General features: G+C 42.9%; 2 protein-coding genes across 2 annotated transcripts in view; one reads left to right on the forward strand and one right to left on the reverse strand.

Annotated features, from left to right (window-relative positions):
- Positions 1-6,521, forward strand: part of rcc2 (regulator of chromosome condensation 2) — an 8,468-nt gene extending 1,947 nt beyond the window's left edge. Inside the window, exons 3-13 of the mRNA XM_084015503.1 lie at positions 33-126; positions 2,147-2,290; positions 2,457-2,588; positions 2,988-3,076; positions 3,401-3,515; positions 3,988-4,154; positions 4,240-4,420; positions 4,562-4,667; positions 4,951-5,023; positions 5,126-5,203; positions 5,413-6,521. Coding sequence (XP_083871629.1) covers positions 33-126; positions 2,147-2,290; positions 2,457-2,588; positions 2,988-3,076; positions 3,401-3,515; positions 3,988-4,154; positions 4,240-4,420; positions 4,562-4,667; positions 4,951-5,023; positions 5,126-5,203; positions 5,413-5,517 — 1,284 coding nt within the window. The 3' untranslated portion in view covers positions 5,518-6,521. The remainder of the gene's footprint in view (positions 1-32; positions 127-2,146; positions 2,291-2,456; positions 2,589-2,987; positions 3,077-3,400; positions 3,516-3,987; positions 4,155-4,239; positions 4,421-4,561; positions 4,668-4,950; positions 5,024-5,125; positions 5,204-5,412) is intronic.
- Positions 6,522-7,117: 596 nt separating this feature from the next.
- On the reverse strand, positions 7,118-11,446 carry LOC311017308 (large ribosomal subunit protein eL22). The gene is made up of 4 exons (XM_084015560.1): positions 11,385-11,446; positions 10,497-10,607; positions 10,184-10,308; positions 7,118-7,317 (listed from the first exon to the last, which is right to left on the reverse strand). The coding sequence occupies exons 1-4, from the start codon at positions 11,394-11,396 to the stop codon at positions 7,173-7,175; spliced, it is 393 nt and encodes a 130-aa protein (XP_083871686.1). The 5' UTR covers positions 11,397-11,446; the 3' UTR covers positions 7,118-7,172.
- Between the last annotated feature and the right edge of the window lie 1,372 nt (positions 11,447-12,818).

Here is a 12,818-nt window from a genome sequence, read left to right on the forward strand (position 1 = left end):
GTAAATATCGACCTTATTGTGTCCTCCTACAGAAACTTGAGTGCTCAAAGGTGAAAGGTCAACTGCTCATCTTCGGAGCAACCAACTGGGATTTGATTGGAAGAAAGGAGGTGCCCAAACAACAAGGTAGAATATATATATATTTTTTTTTATCTAATGGAGTCTACAATAACACAGATGCTGATGCATGCCATACTTTAGCACAGCAGGAACTTTCACAATACCAGTAATAAACTATAAAAGTCGTTTGAACTAATTGATATCGTCATTTCTCAATGCAAGAGAATAAGGATGTTGGCATGTTATAGCCATGTGCACAGATGATTTTCATCATACAGAAAATGTACTAAAACAAGTGCAGCAACAAGATATTTTTTTTCTGTCAACAAGCTTTACAGGATGTGATGAGCTGGAACTATTTCTTGACAAACGGTTGTTGCAGTGACTGTGTGCAGCTTCCTGGACTTCTGTTTGGGGGCATTGTCCCCGTACGGAGACCAAAACCTGTTCTCACTGACTCTATTTAGCGATAACACTATAGAGTTACTGTGAGGATGGACAAACCTTCCACTGGCATGAAGATCATAAATTATGTGTTCAGTAGTGAACCTTAGTATTTTTGGCAAGATCCAGGCTAGCTGTTTTCCCTTGTTGCCAGTCTTCATGCTAAGCTAACCGTGTCCTGACTCCAGTCCTGTGCTAAACACATAAATGATGCTATCAATGTCCATCTGTGAAACTCGATGCAGCATGACTCACACTGAACTCCTTAATCACAATCTGTCAATAACCCTTGGACCTTAATTTGGCTATGACGAACACAGGAGGGGTGGGACTATATCAAAGAAGGCACCAGACCAGGTGGAGATTTGTAGACGGGTTTGTTCAAGAGAGAATGTGATGCAGCTATAATAACTTAGGTTGTAGGACACAATGTCCGGGTTTTGATTAGATATGCAGGTTCTGCGCCTGACACCTCATTGCGGTATACAACTGAGATGGACTGGGTTGTTCATCCAGACAGACTCCATAAAGGATCGATCAGGTTTCCCATTGAGTCGGAGATAATGAAAAGACGACCACATGCTTGGTGCACATGTGCCTCTTTGTTTGGGACGCACCAGCAGCTTTAACGGGTTAAACCAGTGAGATCCCATTAATTGATTGTGACGGTAATGTCTATTCATATGTATGCTGGTTTTGTGCTGCCCCCCTGCAGCAGACCCACTGATGTCTTGGGGGGGGCTTGTTCCATCTTTGCCTCTTTACTCTGGTACACACTGATAAATCTGCTACGCTGAGACTCCGGTGGGGGGGTTGGGGGTGTTAGCAGGAGCAGCTGCATAGACAAAGACCATCTCTAGACAGGCGAGATGCTGCGCCTATCAGAGCACTCAAGACACATTCAAAGATTTCTTTTGTAGGGCACTTGCATATATTTAAAGATTTAGTTGGGTATTTTTAGCACTTCTGGTGGAAGAGTAGCAGCTGTTTGTATGTGTATCTGTATCATGTGATGATGATCAAGTAACCATCAGATTCAACAGTGACACACTCATCACATCACATGTGCAGATTGAGATTTTTACATTTTCATAGAAAATGAAACATCCGTTAATATAAAACAACTTTACTTTTATGGATAAGGCATTACCTTTAGTGGTAATTATGAGGTTATATTTAAGGAGGGGTGTGAATAACCAGACGCCCCACAATAAAATATCACGATACTGTAGTGACGATAACAATCTTATTGCGGTTAGAGTATTTTTTTAAACCACCACTTATTCAGTTTAACACTGTTGAGCTCAATTTAATCATTTTATTTGCAGTTGAATGTGTTGACAGACTGGGTTGTGACAGACTGGCCAACACTGTCAATGTTGCATCATCACCTGACAAACTGACCTGTTTATTACAGTTTGCATAGCCCAATCAGCTGAGGACTACACCAGAAATATTACACAATACTATCCTGTGTTCATTTTCAAATGAATAATCACAAGGAGGTCTCTGTTCTCTTTGCTCTCACACAGCGTGCAGGGAGCAAAACGATTAAAATACCTCTGGTCAGGTGTTGACAGATGGAGAACGTGTGTATAAAATGCTATGTGGTTTTGATTTGTGCTGCTTTGTGTGTTTCCAGCTGCTTTCCGTAACCTGGGCCAGAATCTGTGGGGTCCTCACCGCTATGGCTGCCTGAATGATGTTCAGGTTAGCTGTGTGGTGTCTGGTCCCTGCGCTGCACACAGTCTCCTCATGACCACTGAGGGCAAGCTGTGGAGCTGGGGTAAGTAACACGCTGCCGTGAATAAGCCACACCCTCAATGTTTCTGGGCCTATACCCAGCAAGTATAGCTGGCATTACTGGCTATAAGGAAATGGATGTGTAGAGGTTTGTGTCTCAAGTGGACAAAGTTGTCCGTCACTGAGCTCATGGTTTCTGGCCTCCGCAGGTCGTAATGACAAAGGGCAGCTGGGTCACGGAGACACCAAGCGTCTGGAGGCTCCCAAGTTAATCGAGGCCCTGGCAGATCATGTGATCATTACTGCAGCTTGTGGACGCAATCACACCCTGGCACTCACAGGTATGCTGACCAACGATGTGGGTTCTCTTCAGGGGTTCCTTTGTTTTCTGTTTTCATTGATTGAATTCCTTGTTTGTTGTTAAATGGTCTTCGGTTTGAATGAAACCCAGAAAAATCTGGACTTATTTCCGTTGAATGGGACATTAATGAGAATGTTTGGGACCAAGCACTTAAGGACGGGCAGACACCAGAGGCATTTTCCGAAAGAACTGCTTGTATTTTTCATAAAGTGTTCCCAAACTTGTCTCACTTTGTAAGCAGTAGTTTAAGTAGAGTTTAGATAATCATTTTTATTTTCATTCAAAGTGAGACAAGACGAGACGCACACATACTGGCTGGTTTGTGTTGCTTGTGTATCTTGAGTCGGTACATGCTGCTGACGTCATTCTCTCTCCTCAGACGACGGCACTGCGTACTCTTTTGGTGAGAACAAGCTGGGCCAGCTTGGCCAAGGCAACCAGACCGATGCGGTCCTCAGCCCAGCACCGGTAAGTGATCCCTGTCTCACGCAGAACAGGCGTTCTGTAATATGTGATCCTGGCTGATATGTGCAGATATATAACATGACATTTTGAAGAATCTAGTACAGTAGATGCTGCTGTCCCACGGCCCGTCACTGTGACAAAATACAGCTGGAGTCGCAATATTAATTTAATTACAATTAACTATATCCGCTATACAGGATCATCATCTGATTTTTACAGACACGTTTTGTCAAGTAGGGTTTTTGGAGCAGCTGATCCTGTTGAGACGTGCCTCAGTGTGATTAAGGCCATAATGTGCCTTCCTTCTCGCTCGCTCGCTCCCTCTAGATCTCCTACAATGGCCAGCCCCTGGTGAAGGTGGCCTGTGGAGCTGAATTCAGCATGGTGGTGGACTGCAAAGGAAACCTGTACTCCTTCGGCTGCCCAGAGTACGGACAGCTGGGTACGTTCACAACGTGCAAACATCTGTTTTTAATGTGACTTGTATAGTGTATTAATGTGTCCACCAGAAAGAACTGATTATTTTTGTGACTTGGAAACAGGCATGGGATGATTGTCCTGGCAAAATAATAGCCGTTCACAATATTATCATCAAAATGTTTGAAACTCTTAAAATGCGTCACAGATGCAACAAACATCTCTTTTAGTTAACATAATTATTTTTATCATAAGCTATCCCTGTATAAAGAAAAAATAAATGGAAATGCCTTTATTATCCTGTATTTTTTTTAAATCACTCTATTTTTATGATAGTGAACTAGAGAGCTGTTTCACATCACTTGTGGTGATATTTTGAGTGATCCCAATAATGGAAATTAACCCCATCAACTTTTTTTTTTTTTAATATAAAAAATCTTCCTTTCCCTACTCTGAAATATTTGTGTCATACTGACCTGTCATCTCTCACACTGCAGGTCACAACAGTGATGGGAAGTTCATTGCTCGCGCCCAGCGGATTGAGTTTGATTGTGAGCTTATCGCTCGCCGCGTTGCCATCTTCATTGAGAAGTCAAAGGACGGCCAGGTCATGCCTGTCCCCAACGTGGTGGTCCGAGACGTGGCCTGCGGGTCCAACCACACGGTGAGAAAGCACACTTGTTAGTTCCGTAGAAACTAGTCCTGTTATCGTCCACACTGAGCATTAAAACGAGCGTGTGGGTTTGCAGCTGGTGCTGGACTCTCAGAAGCGGGTGTTCAGCTGGGGTTTCGGTGGCTACGGGCGTCTGGGTCACACAGAGCAGAAGGACGAGATGGTTCCCCGTTTGGTCAAACTGTTTGACTTTCCAGGACGCGGAGCCGCTCAGATCTGTACAGGCTACCAGTGTTCCTTCGCTGTCAGTGAGATGGGTAAGAAGAGAGAACGTCACGGTGCAAGGAGATTTCTGTCAATTACATTATTTAACTTTTTAAAAGTTGAACTCCAGGCTGTAAAAACATGACTATCTAATAGTCAGGTGGAGGTAATGTCTGATAATGTGCTGTTTGCAGGGGGGCTGTTTTTCTGGGGAGTGACAAACACCTCTAGAGAGTCAACCATGTACCCCAAAGCTGTGCAGGATCTGTGTGGTTGGAAGATCCGCAGTCTGGCGTGTGGGTGAGTCCTGACTTGCTTGTTCCTCTTTTCATTTGTGCCGAGGACATCGTCTCGCCCTGAAGCAGGGCCATTCAACTATGTTGTTCAGGGGGCCACGTTTTCAGAAAGTTAAGGGACTCGACTCGCTGTCATAAGGAGAGCTAGAGACGCTGACTGAGAGGACTCTGATCAATATGGCAATTAATTACAAGATAATAGATTTGTGTATATTTCTAACTTTCACCTTGATGGTGAATGGACCTGCATTTATCCACACTCTGACCGAGTGTTTCTATATCAACAGGAAGAGCAGCATCATCATTGCTGCAGATGAGAGCACGATCAGCTGGGGCCCCTCACCCACGTTCGGAGAGCTGGTAAGAACCGAGGCCTCAACCAAAGCTGGGTCATTACAGGACACGCTGGTCATTAACACATTGAATGTGCTCATTGTGTTTGTTTTGTGTCTTGTCCTTCAGGGATATGGAGACAACAAACCAAAATCCTCCACCACAGCCCAGGAGGTTAAGACCTTGGATGGTGTCTACATTGAGCAGGTAAATGGACACATCAATTAACAAGTTCTGATTAGTTCCTAATGGGGAAAGCTTTAATTGCATCACAGATAGTGAACATCCTTTTTAGTGACAAAAGATCAAATTATCTTAAATAAGATGAGCATTTCATAGAGACGGTGATCTGACTCAGCCTCTGACAGCTCAAACACCTGGTCTCATGAAACATCTGTCCTTTGCTGTTTTTGTAGGTGGAGATGGGCTATTGTCACTCTCTGGTGATTGCCAGACAGGACACTGAGCAGGAACAGGAGAGACTGAAAAAGCTGCCCGAGTACAACCCCCGGACAATCTGATCAGGCCTCTGACACCTCTACCCTTTTCCCCGGAGCCGAGACCAGCCTGGCCCGTTTAGTCACCGCTGGTGTACTAGTGGGATGGTTGAGTTTTTGGGGGGAGGAGGAGAGGGGGGGTCGCTCACAAGTCCGAAGGATATCCACACATCTCAACAACCAGCAAACCGACTCGACACCAATTCGGACACTGAACTGAGAGAAAATGGCGACCGGAGACGGACACGTTCTCCGGAGGGTCCAGCTCTCACAAAGAACGGTCAAGATATCTTCACTTCCCACCTCGAGTGAACCTGCAACGGTTCGCTCCAAGCACTTCACACCTAGTAGAGGCGTGCTTCCCAAAAAAAACCCCAACCCTTTTCCATTTTGTAATACAGCCAAACATTCACGTGTCGTTCTGTTGTCGTTCCTTTTCTTCGTTACAGTACATGATGATAAATTTGTGTGTCACATTTACGGGTGCTACGACGGGACCCTCAGTCTTTTCCTACTGAGGGGTTTTCAAAGACCAATACTCCATATCTGTGCCTTTTTCTACGTCTGTTCAGGATATGGAAGTGTTTTTTGTGTTGTTCAGAGGATCAGCTGATCACTGATTTAGTGCATATGGCAGTATGAGCAGGTGTGAGAACAGCTGCCACACATTACAATCAGTATATTGTGAGTTAGTGCACTCCACTCCACGTTACATTCCTTTAATCTTCTTCAGTGTTTGCATCAAGGATGCACACCTCAGTCCTTCAGAGACCACCGCGTCTACTAGATCTCGTCTTTGCCAATATTAACTATCCGACGCTCAAAGCGGTTTCACCTTTTAGAGCTGATAAATGAACTGTCTTGAAATGTCATGGTGTGCTGGGAATGAAGGCATGGTCTTGTTTTTAAAACTGCAGAGGTGTTTTCCTCCTGCCTGTACTGCATTTTTTTTTTTTTAATGGTGAAACTTCTCTGGGTAACTTTTGTTTTTTCATTTAAATGGTTAAATAAAGATTCATGTGAATTGATATTGTTGTCTTCCCTTGTCCATTACTGTGTCTATTGTTGAGCAGAATTTTTTTTTTTTAGATCACATCCCTGGTCATAATGTTCACCTATTTATGCAAAATATGGTGTATAAATGAAATCTTAATGCCATTTCATGCTTCAATTTAAGGATGGATGTGAGAATCTAACTCCCCTTACTAGAATTTTCAGAGCTTTCAACCACAGCAAACTGATTTACCATAAAATTCATTTAATGAGCTAAGATTAAACACATGAATGTGGTTCACAAGAGAAGTAAACACTTCTGAGGACATTTAATTATATAAATATATGGTAAATAAATATATAAAACATGCTTGTATCTTTGAGGTGATTTCAACTGCTTTGTAACACCATATGGAGACGGTTCTATCCCTAGGACAAGTAACAGATTTAGTATCTAAAAAAACCCCATCTTGAGTCAATTTCAGCACCTGAGACAGAAAATCCAGATTTCTCCTTCTGGACTTTGACACGTTTATACAAGAGCTGAGGAAACTGAACTGTAGTGGACAGCTGTGAGTGATGATGAATCTGGAGAGGTCAGAAAACTTAAAGAAAACAATGCAACACACTGTTCTGTACTGTAAACAACATTTATTTAAATGTACAAAATCTATTGACTTGTCGATTTAATCCTCATCTTCCTCCTCCTCTTCATCCTGGTTGATCTGGAAGTAGCGGAGCTCGTAACTTTCCTTTGTGTTGGCCACGACACGCAGCCAGTCACGAAGATTGTTCTTCTTAAGGTACTTCTTGGTCAGATACTTCAGGTACCTGGAAAATAAACATGCACCATGTTTCACACAAAGGAAAACAACTATCCCACTCTTTAGGGGTCCTTTCTGGCAGGCCAAGCACAACTTCACACACGTCATGTTGACACCAAATACAAAGTGGATTTTCACCTAGCGTTACTCGCCCAAACCTATTATGTTTCACTACAGCGGTATGAACTCAAAATCAACTATTTGTCTGTGATTTAATGGCAAATAGATTTTAAAAAGCCTGCCGTGATAACTAAATAATGATGGTGATTTGTAGTCATGGTTTGTTTGGTCTGTCTGCAAGCTTTTAAAGTGTTTGTTTTATGAATGGAGTTTGGTTTGATGGGTGCTCGGCTATGCTACCATTATAGAATGTTAGCCGATTACAACACTTAAAATAACGTCATCTGGACATAAATACGGCAGCGACCTTGTTGTTTGTACCATAGACGGTCTCTGATTTATACTATTTTTTCTACACATTTAAACACAGTTTGGTCTGATGTGAGGTTCTATTGCAGACGGATACAATATTTGCATCCATTTTGGATTCAGCAACATCAGTGACAACAGGAGGAGGGTCTAAACGCTGATATACGCTTTCGCATCACAATATCAAGAAAATTTGTCTTGAAAGATTTCAACTCAGGTAAATATGTGAAATTTGCCTCATCGGCATAGTCACCTCATTACCGTCAGCCAGCAAATGACGCCATTTCTGTTATTTTAGTCTACATAGTGCAATCATCGGATGACCACACCAGAAAAAAAACATGACTGAAGCGAACCGTTCAAACCTCTTTTTTGCTCAAATTCCAGTTAGAAATTCAGTTATTATATTTGCTCAACAGTCGCCATAAATGAATGCTTTTTAACACCTCCCGGTTCATCTTCCTTATATTCAGACTGGGGGAAGTTGTGACGTTCTCTGACTGGTATCTTCTTCTCTACATTGAATTGCGTAAACCAACATGGAGTATATCTCATACGAGCGTTGTTGAGCTCGCCGCTTCCTAGTTAGAAAGTCCAGTCAGCGCCAACTAGAGAACTTTTGACCAATGGGCTGCAGCCGAGGGAACTTGTGTTCCTTGTGCGGAGAGAGTGTGCCCGTTATTGAGGTAGGCGTACGTATGCCCAAATTAGACTCTCTTGAACTTGATATTACCAGCTAGCTCCATCCGGAAGCAGCCAGACATAAACAACAAGTGCACCCAGAACCTGCTTTGAGACGTGATTTGATAGCTTTTATTAGAGTAATACAGTATTCTTTTTTTATTTATTTTTTTATAAAATAAACAACGCATGATTTCCACAAGGTTGAGTTACCTGAAATCAGAGACTAAACAGTCTCTTAAGAGTGTTTTTACACACCGTTTCAACATGAATGGCAGTGAACGGTGGTAAAACAGGTAGGCTGAGCTCTTGGTTAAAGCCCTGATTATGCTTCCGCGTAGTGATCACGCAACGGCCACGCAACGGCCACGCAGTTGCTTGGAGACCGTGATGGTTCTGCGTTGGGTTTACGTGTCGAAATGAAATTCAATGCCACACCGGTAAAGGGCGCTATGTTTTTTGTAAAGACTGACCGACCGACCGAGACTCTTGACGTATATCGTCGTTAGCCTCGTTATAGCCTATTTGTTTACTTTCCGGCTTTAAACGTCCACTATTTTTCAGAACTTGGTGTTTTATTTCTTTGTGCAAAAGCGAGAAGGTGCAAACAATAAAACGAGGTGCAAACAATAAAAGTAGCCTTTTAAAAGTTTAAATGGCGGTGTTTATGAGTGGAAACCGGATAGCGGTCTCCAGCGGATGTAGTTAGCGGACCAATCACAGCCAAAGCCGCTGCGTTGGTGTTGCCTCGACGCGCATCTAGGATTTTTGGGAGGTACACGTCAGGCCCTTGCGTTGGACGTAAGGGGGGTCCGCAAGGACGTAAGGGGTCCGCAAGCCCCCTTGCGTTGTGTCGACACGGAAGCATAACTTGGCCTTTAGACTGCAGACACTGATGCACACAAGATGTGTTAAAGACAGGAGAAACCTCTGCTAATGAAGTCAGACTTAGACTGTTATGGTCCTTCAAAATCAGTACGGACAGTAGCAACTAGAGGTTTTACAGATAGTGGATATATAAAGCCTCATATAATAATGATATTCTGAAGCAGGAAAACGTTGATAGCTGATAAATAGGCTGATATCAGGAGTTAATCATATGCACACATATTTTCAGCAAAAAACACTCAAATACTGACATTTCGTCCAAAAATATAAAACAGAAATTTCTGTCATGTAAATAAAATGTAATCCAATTCTCATTCAGCAATCAATATAAGTATGTCTGATTGTGAAATCCTCCATCAGACTGACTTTCATTCTATATCGTCTATGATCGAGGGGGTCATATATACGCATCAATTAAATCTATAGCATTAGGAATTACTTTGTCTTGTGTGAATGTGCAGGGGGAGGAGCCTGAACGTTAATTGGCATCTGCGTAAATTAAATGTCCCGATGGTATCCTCAGATCAACATGACCTCAGTTTAACACCGTCACATACAGTTTGACACAAAATCCATTAAGCTGATTAACAGGCTAACCGGGCTAAACCAACAAGCATGCTACTGCTGACAACAACTCACACACTGAGAAAACTTTCCAGGTGAAACTCTCAGTCTAATGCATTAATAAGGCCATACTGTAACGCTGGCGACACGGTCACTGCTCATCAGCTCATCAGCTCATCACTGACATCTCTCAACTACTCCATGAATAACAAGAGATTGTAAGAACTTAAGTTCTTCTAGAAACTGCATTTCTGAAGGCTGCATGTCTGGCACTAGGACAGTCTTGTCCCTGGCATTAAATCAATGCTTACCTTTTGGAGAAGGGAACCTCAGAGGAGACTGTGATCTTGCTTTTGCTCCTCTCGATGGAGACCACACCATTACCCAGATTCCCGGCTTTCCCGTTCACTTTGATGCGCTCCTGAAGGAACTGCTCCTGCAAGTAACATGTTTGTGGAAACGTCAAACATCACTGCAGCCACAGGGTGAAACCAATTCATTTAAATGTTGCTTATTGAAGCGGTTTTAACTAGAACACTAGATGTATGACGTCAGTTAAGTCCCTGAGGGTTCAGGGTTTCAGGCTTTAGGGGGGAAACCGGGTCTGGGGCCTGGTGGACTTACAAAGTTGGCGGCGTCCATGATGCCATCTTCAACAGGATGGGTGCAGTCCAGCGTGAATTTCAGAACCTGCTTCTTCTTCTTACCACCTTTGCCGGTGTTCTGCTTCTTCTGCTAACAAAGCACAAAACATATACTTAGCTTGGTTAGCTGACAGGACTAACCCCCCACAGTGTTATCTCTCTCTCTCTCTCTCACTCACTCACTCACTCACTCACACACTCACACACTCTCACACACACACACACACACACACACACACACACACACACACAGTTTATAAGACGACACCTTTAGGGTGCACTACACAGGTCTCACAGTTCACTGCAGCTGCCCAGTCCAAAACACAACTCGTCCTTTTCTTCGGCTACCATGTGTTTTTGACCAGAAAACTGATAGAAACATGCCGTGCCGTCTCAATTACAAACAAGTTGGACGTTTCGAGCTACGAGGCGCTTTTATTGACCAATGAAAACAAGGCAGACGGACGTTCGTTTTAACATGAACAGCTTTCCTAACGCTACCGAATAAGGTGCAAGCTAACTATCATCTTATTAACGTATCGGCCGCTTCAACGACTAAACGACTAACCTACAGCATCTGTCCAACTAAACAAAACCGCTGTCATCCGGACCAGCTAGCCAGTTAACAACGTGGTGCGCTAACGTTTCACCAACGACGGATGCTATCTTAGCTAAAAAGCAGCCACAGGCCAACGCCACACTCCGCTACTAAGGTGCTCAGAAAACACTTAAAGGCCGAACACAAACACCGCGTTTCAGACCACGATTGTCGTAAAAAATCTCTTATCCCATGGAGCTCATTTTCGCTCGCGTTCAGAGCGGATTATCAACCATTCTGGTGGATTTATTAACACGCGACTTTACTTACAATAGGCGCCATGGCGGAGAAGCTAGCGGAAAGGAAGAACAAGCTGTGCGCATGCGTCACGTGAAACAATCAATTACCGAACTGCTGATTGAATCCGTGCATCTGAGATTGATTAATACAATAACAAACATGCAAAAGAAACTATATCTAATGGTGTATGACAGTTATTGAAACAATTAAATACAACTATTCTAGGCTTGGAGGGTGGGTGGGGTGCTTATTTTGACAGAAAAAAACAAAGAAAAAGCCTTTCTAATCCATCCAAAAGTATTGAATTCAAGATCCATATTATGGTGATGTAGAGAGATCAAAAACGTTGATAGATTTTTTTTTTCTTTTTACCTTTTCTGGTCCTCTGCCTTTCAGTCTCATACCTCCAACACTGACAAGCCCACTCCTCTGTGGCTCTTTTCCAGGTGCTCTAATGTTTGGTCCAGTTGGATCCTCTTTTTGCTGCCGTCTCTAGTTTCCTTCTCCGTGAAGCTCTTGTTCAAATATAAGGCCTGGTCCCAGAAGGCCTTTTCATGGTCACTGACCTCCTCCAGGTAAGCTCCTCCACAAGCATTCAATCGATCTGATATTCTCCCCTGCATACTTTTTAACACAGGATTTGAACGCCATACTCATCTTTTGCTTTACTGTAACGCAACAAACATATTGCTAATGGATAACATTTTACAGTAATCTGTTCCTCACCATGCCCCGACACAGTATGTCCACATTGTTCATCTCATTTTACAGCCAGTTAATAAATCATGTCAGCATAATTAGAAGGATGAAGATAGAGCCATGATCATTATTATTCATTTTAAGCGGTGCCTTGAGAATAAACCAGCCGGCAGTTTCCAGTGAGTTATTGAGTGTTTAATAGAGGCCTCTGATAAATGGTTACCTATACAGTAAAAAAAAGTGCAACACATCCAAAACTCAACTCAGGCGTGCCATGCTGCAGCAGTCAACACATGATGTCAACACCTTGCTTTTGCATCATGTAACTCTATACAGTGCACTTTACAGATATGCTACGTGTGTCAGACTGCAAACACTCCTCACCCCAAAACACATTCTCCAACTGAATTACACCAGTAAAGGATTTAGTAGATTGTGCCATTGGTCAACTGAATGGATGAATATTTCTCCTGTTTCAAGATAATCCTGAGTGGGATTAGTAGCCATTGCTGGACTCTTTACATGAAGACCCTGTAGTGATGGTAGTTATTTATCATGCTGTAGCATACAAAAGCCTCAGTGGTAAATAAGCTGGTACAACAATCATGTTGATGCTAAAACTTTGGTATGCATTAACGCTAGGTCAGCGCCACACTAGAACTTCAGCCTACAGTCGTACAATGTTCACGTTCAGATTATGTTGATCACACTGTATTTATGGGTAGTAACTTGAAATCAATGCACTCTAACCTCATCCTGAGGAGA

Source organism: Eutrigla gurnardus (genome assembly GCF_963514095.1).
Source record: "Eutrigla gurnardus genome assembly, chromosome: 8".
Lineage (NCBI taxonomy): Eukaryota > Metazoa > Chordata > Actinopteri > Perciformes > Triglidae > Eutrigla > Eutrigla gurnardus.

Excerpts from the sequence above, each read along its gene's own strand:
- LOC311017308 (XM_084015560.1), bottom strand. Across the intron at positions 10,309-10,496 it reads TCATGGACGCCGCCAACTTT|GAGCAGTTCCTTCAGGAGCG; the intron begins GTAAGTCCACCA and ends TGTTACTTGCAG. Across the intron at positions 7,318-10,183 it reads GAGGTTCCCTTCTCCAAAAG|GTACCTGAAGTATCTGACCA; the intron begins GTAAGCATTGAT and ends TTTATTTTCCAG.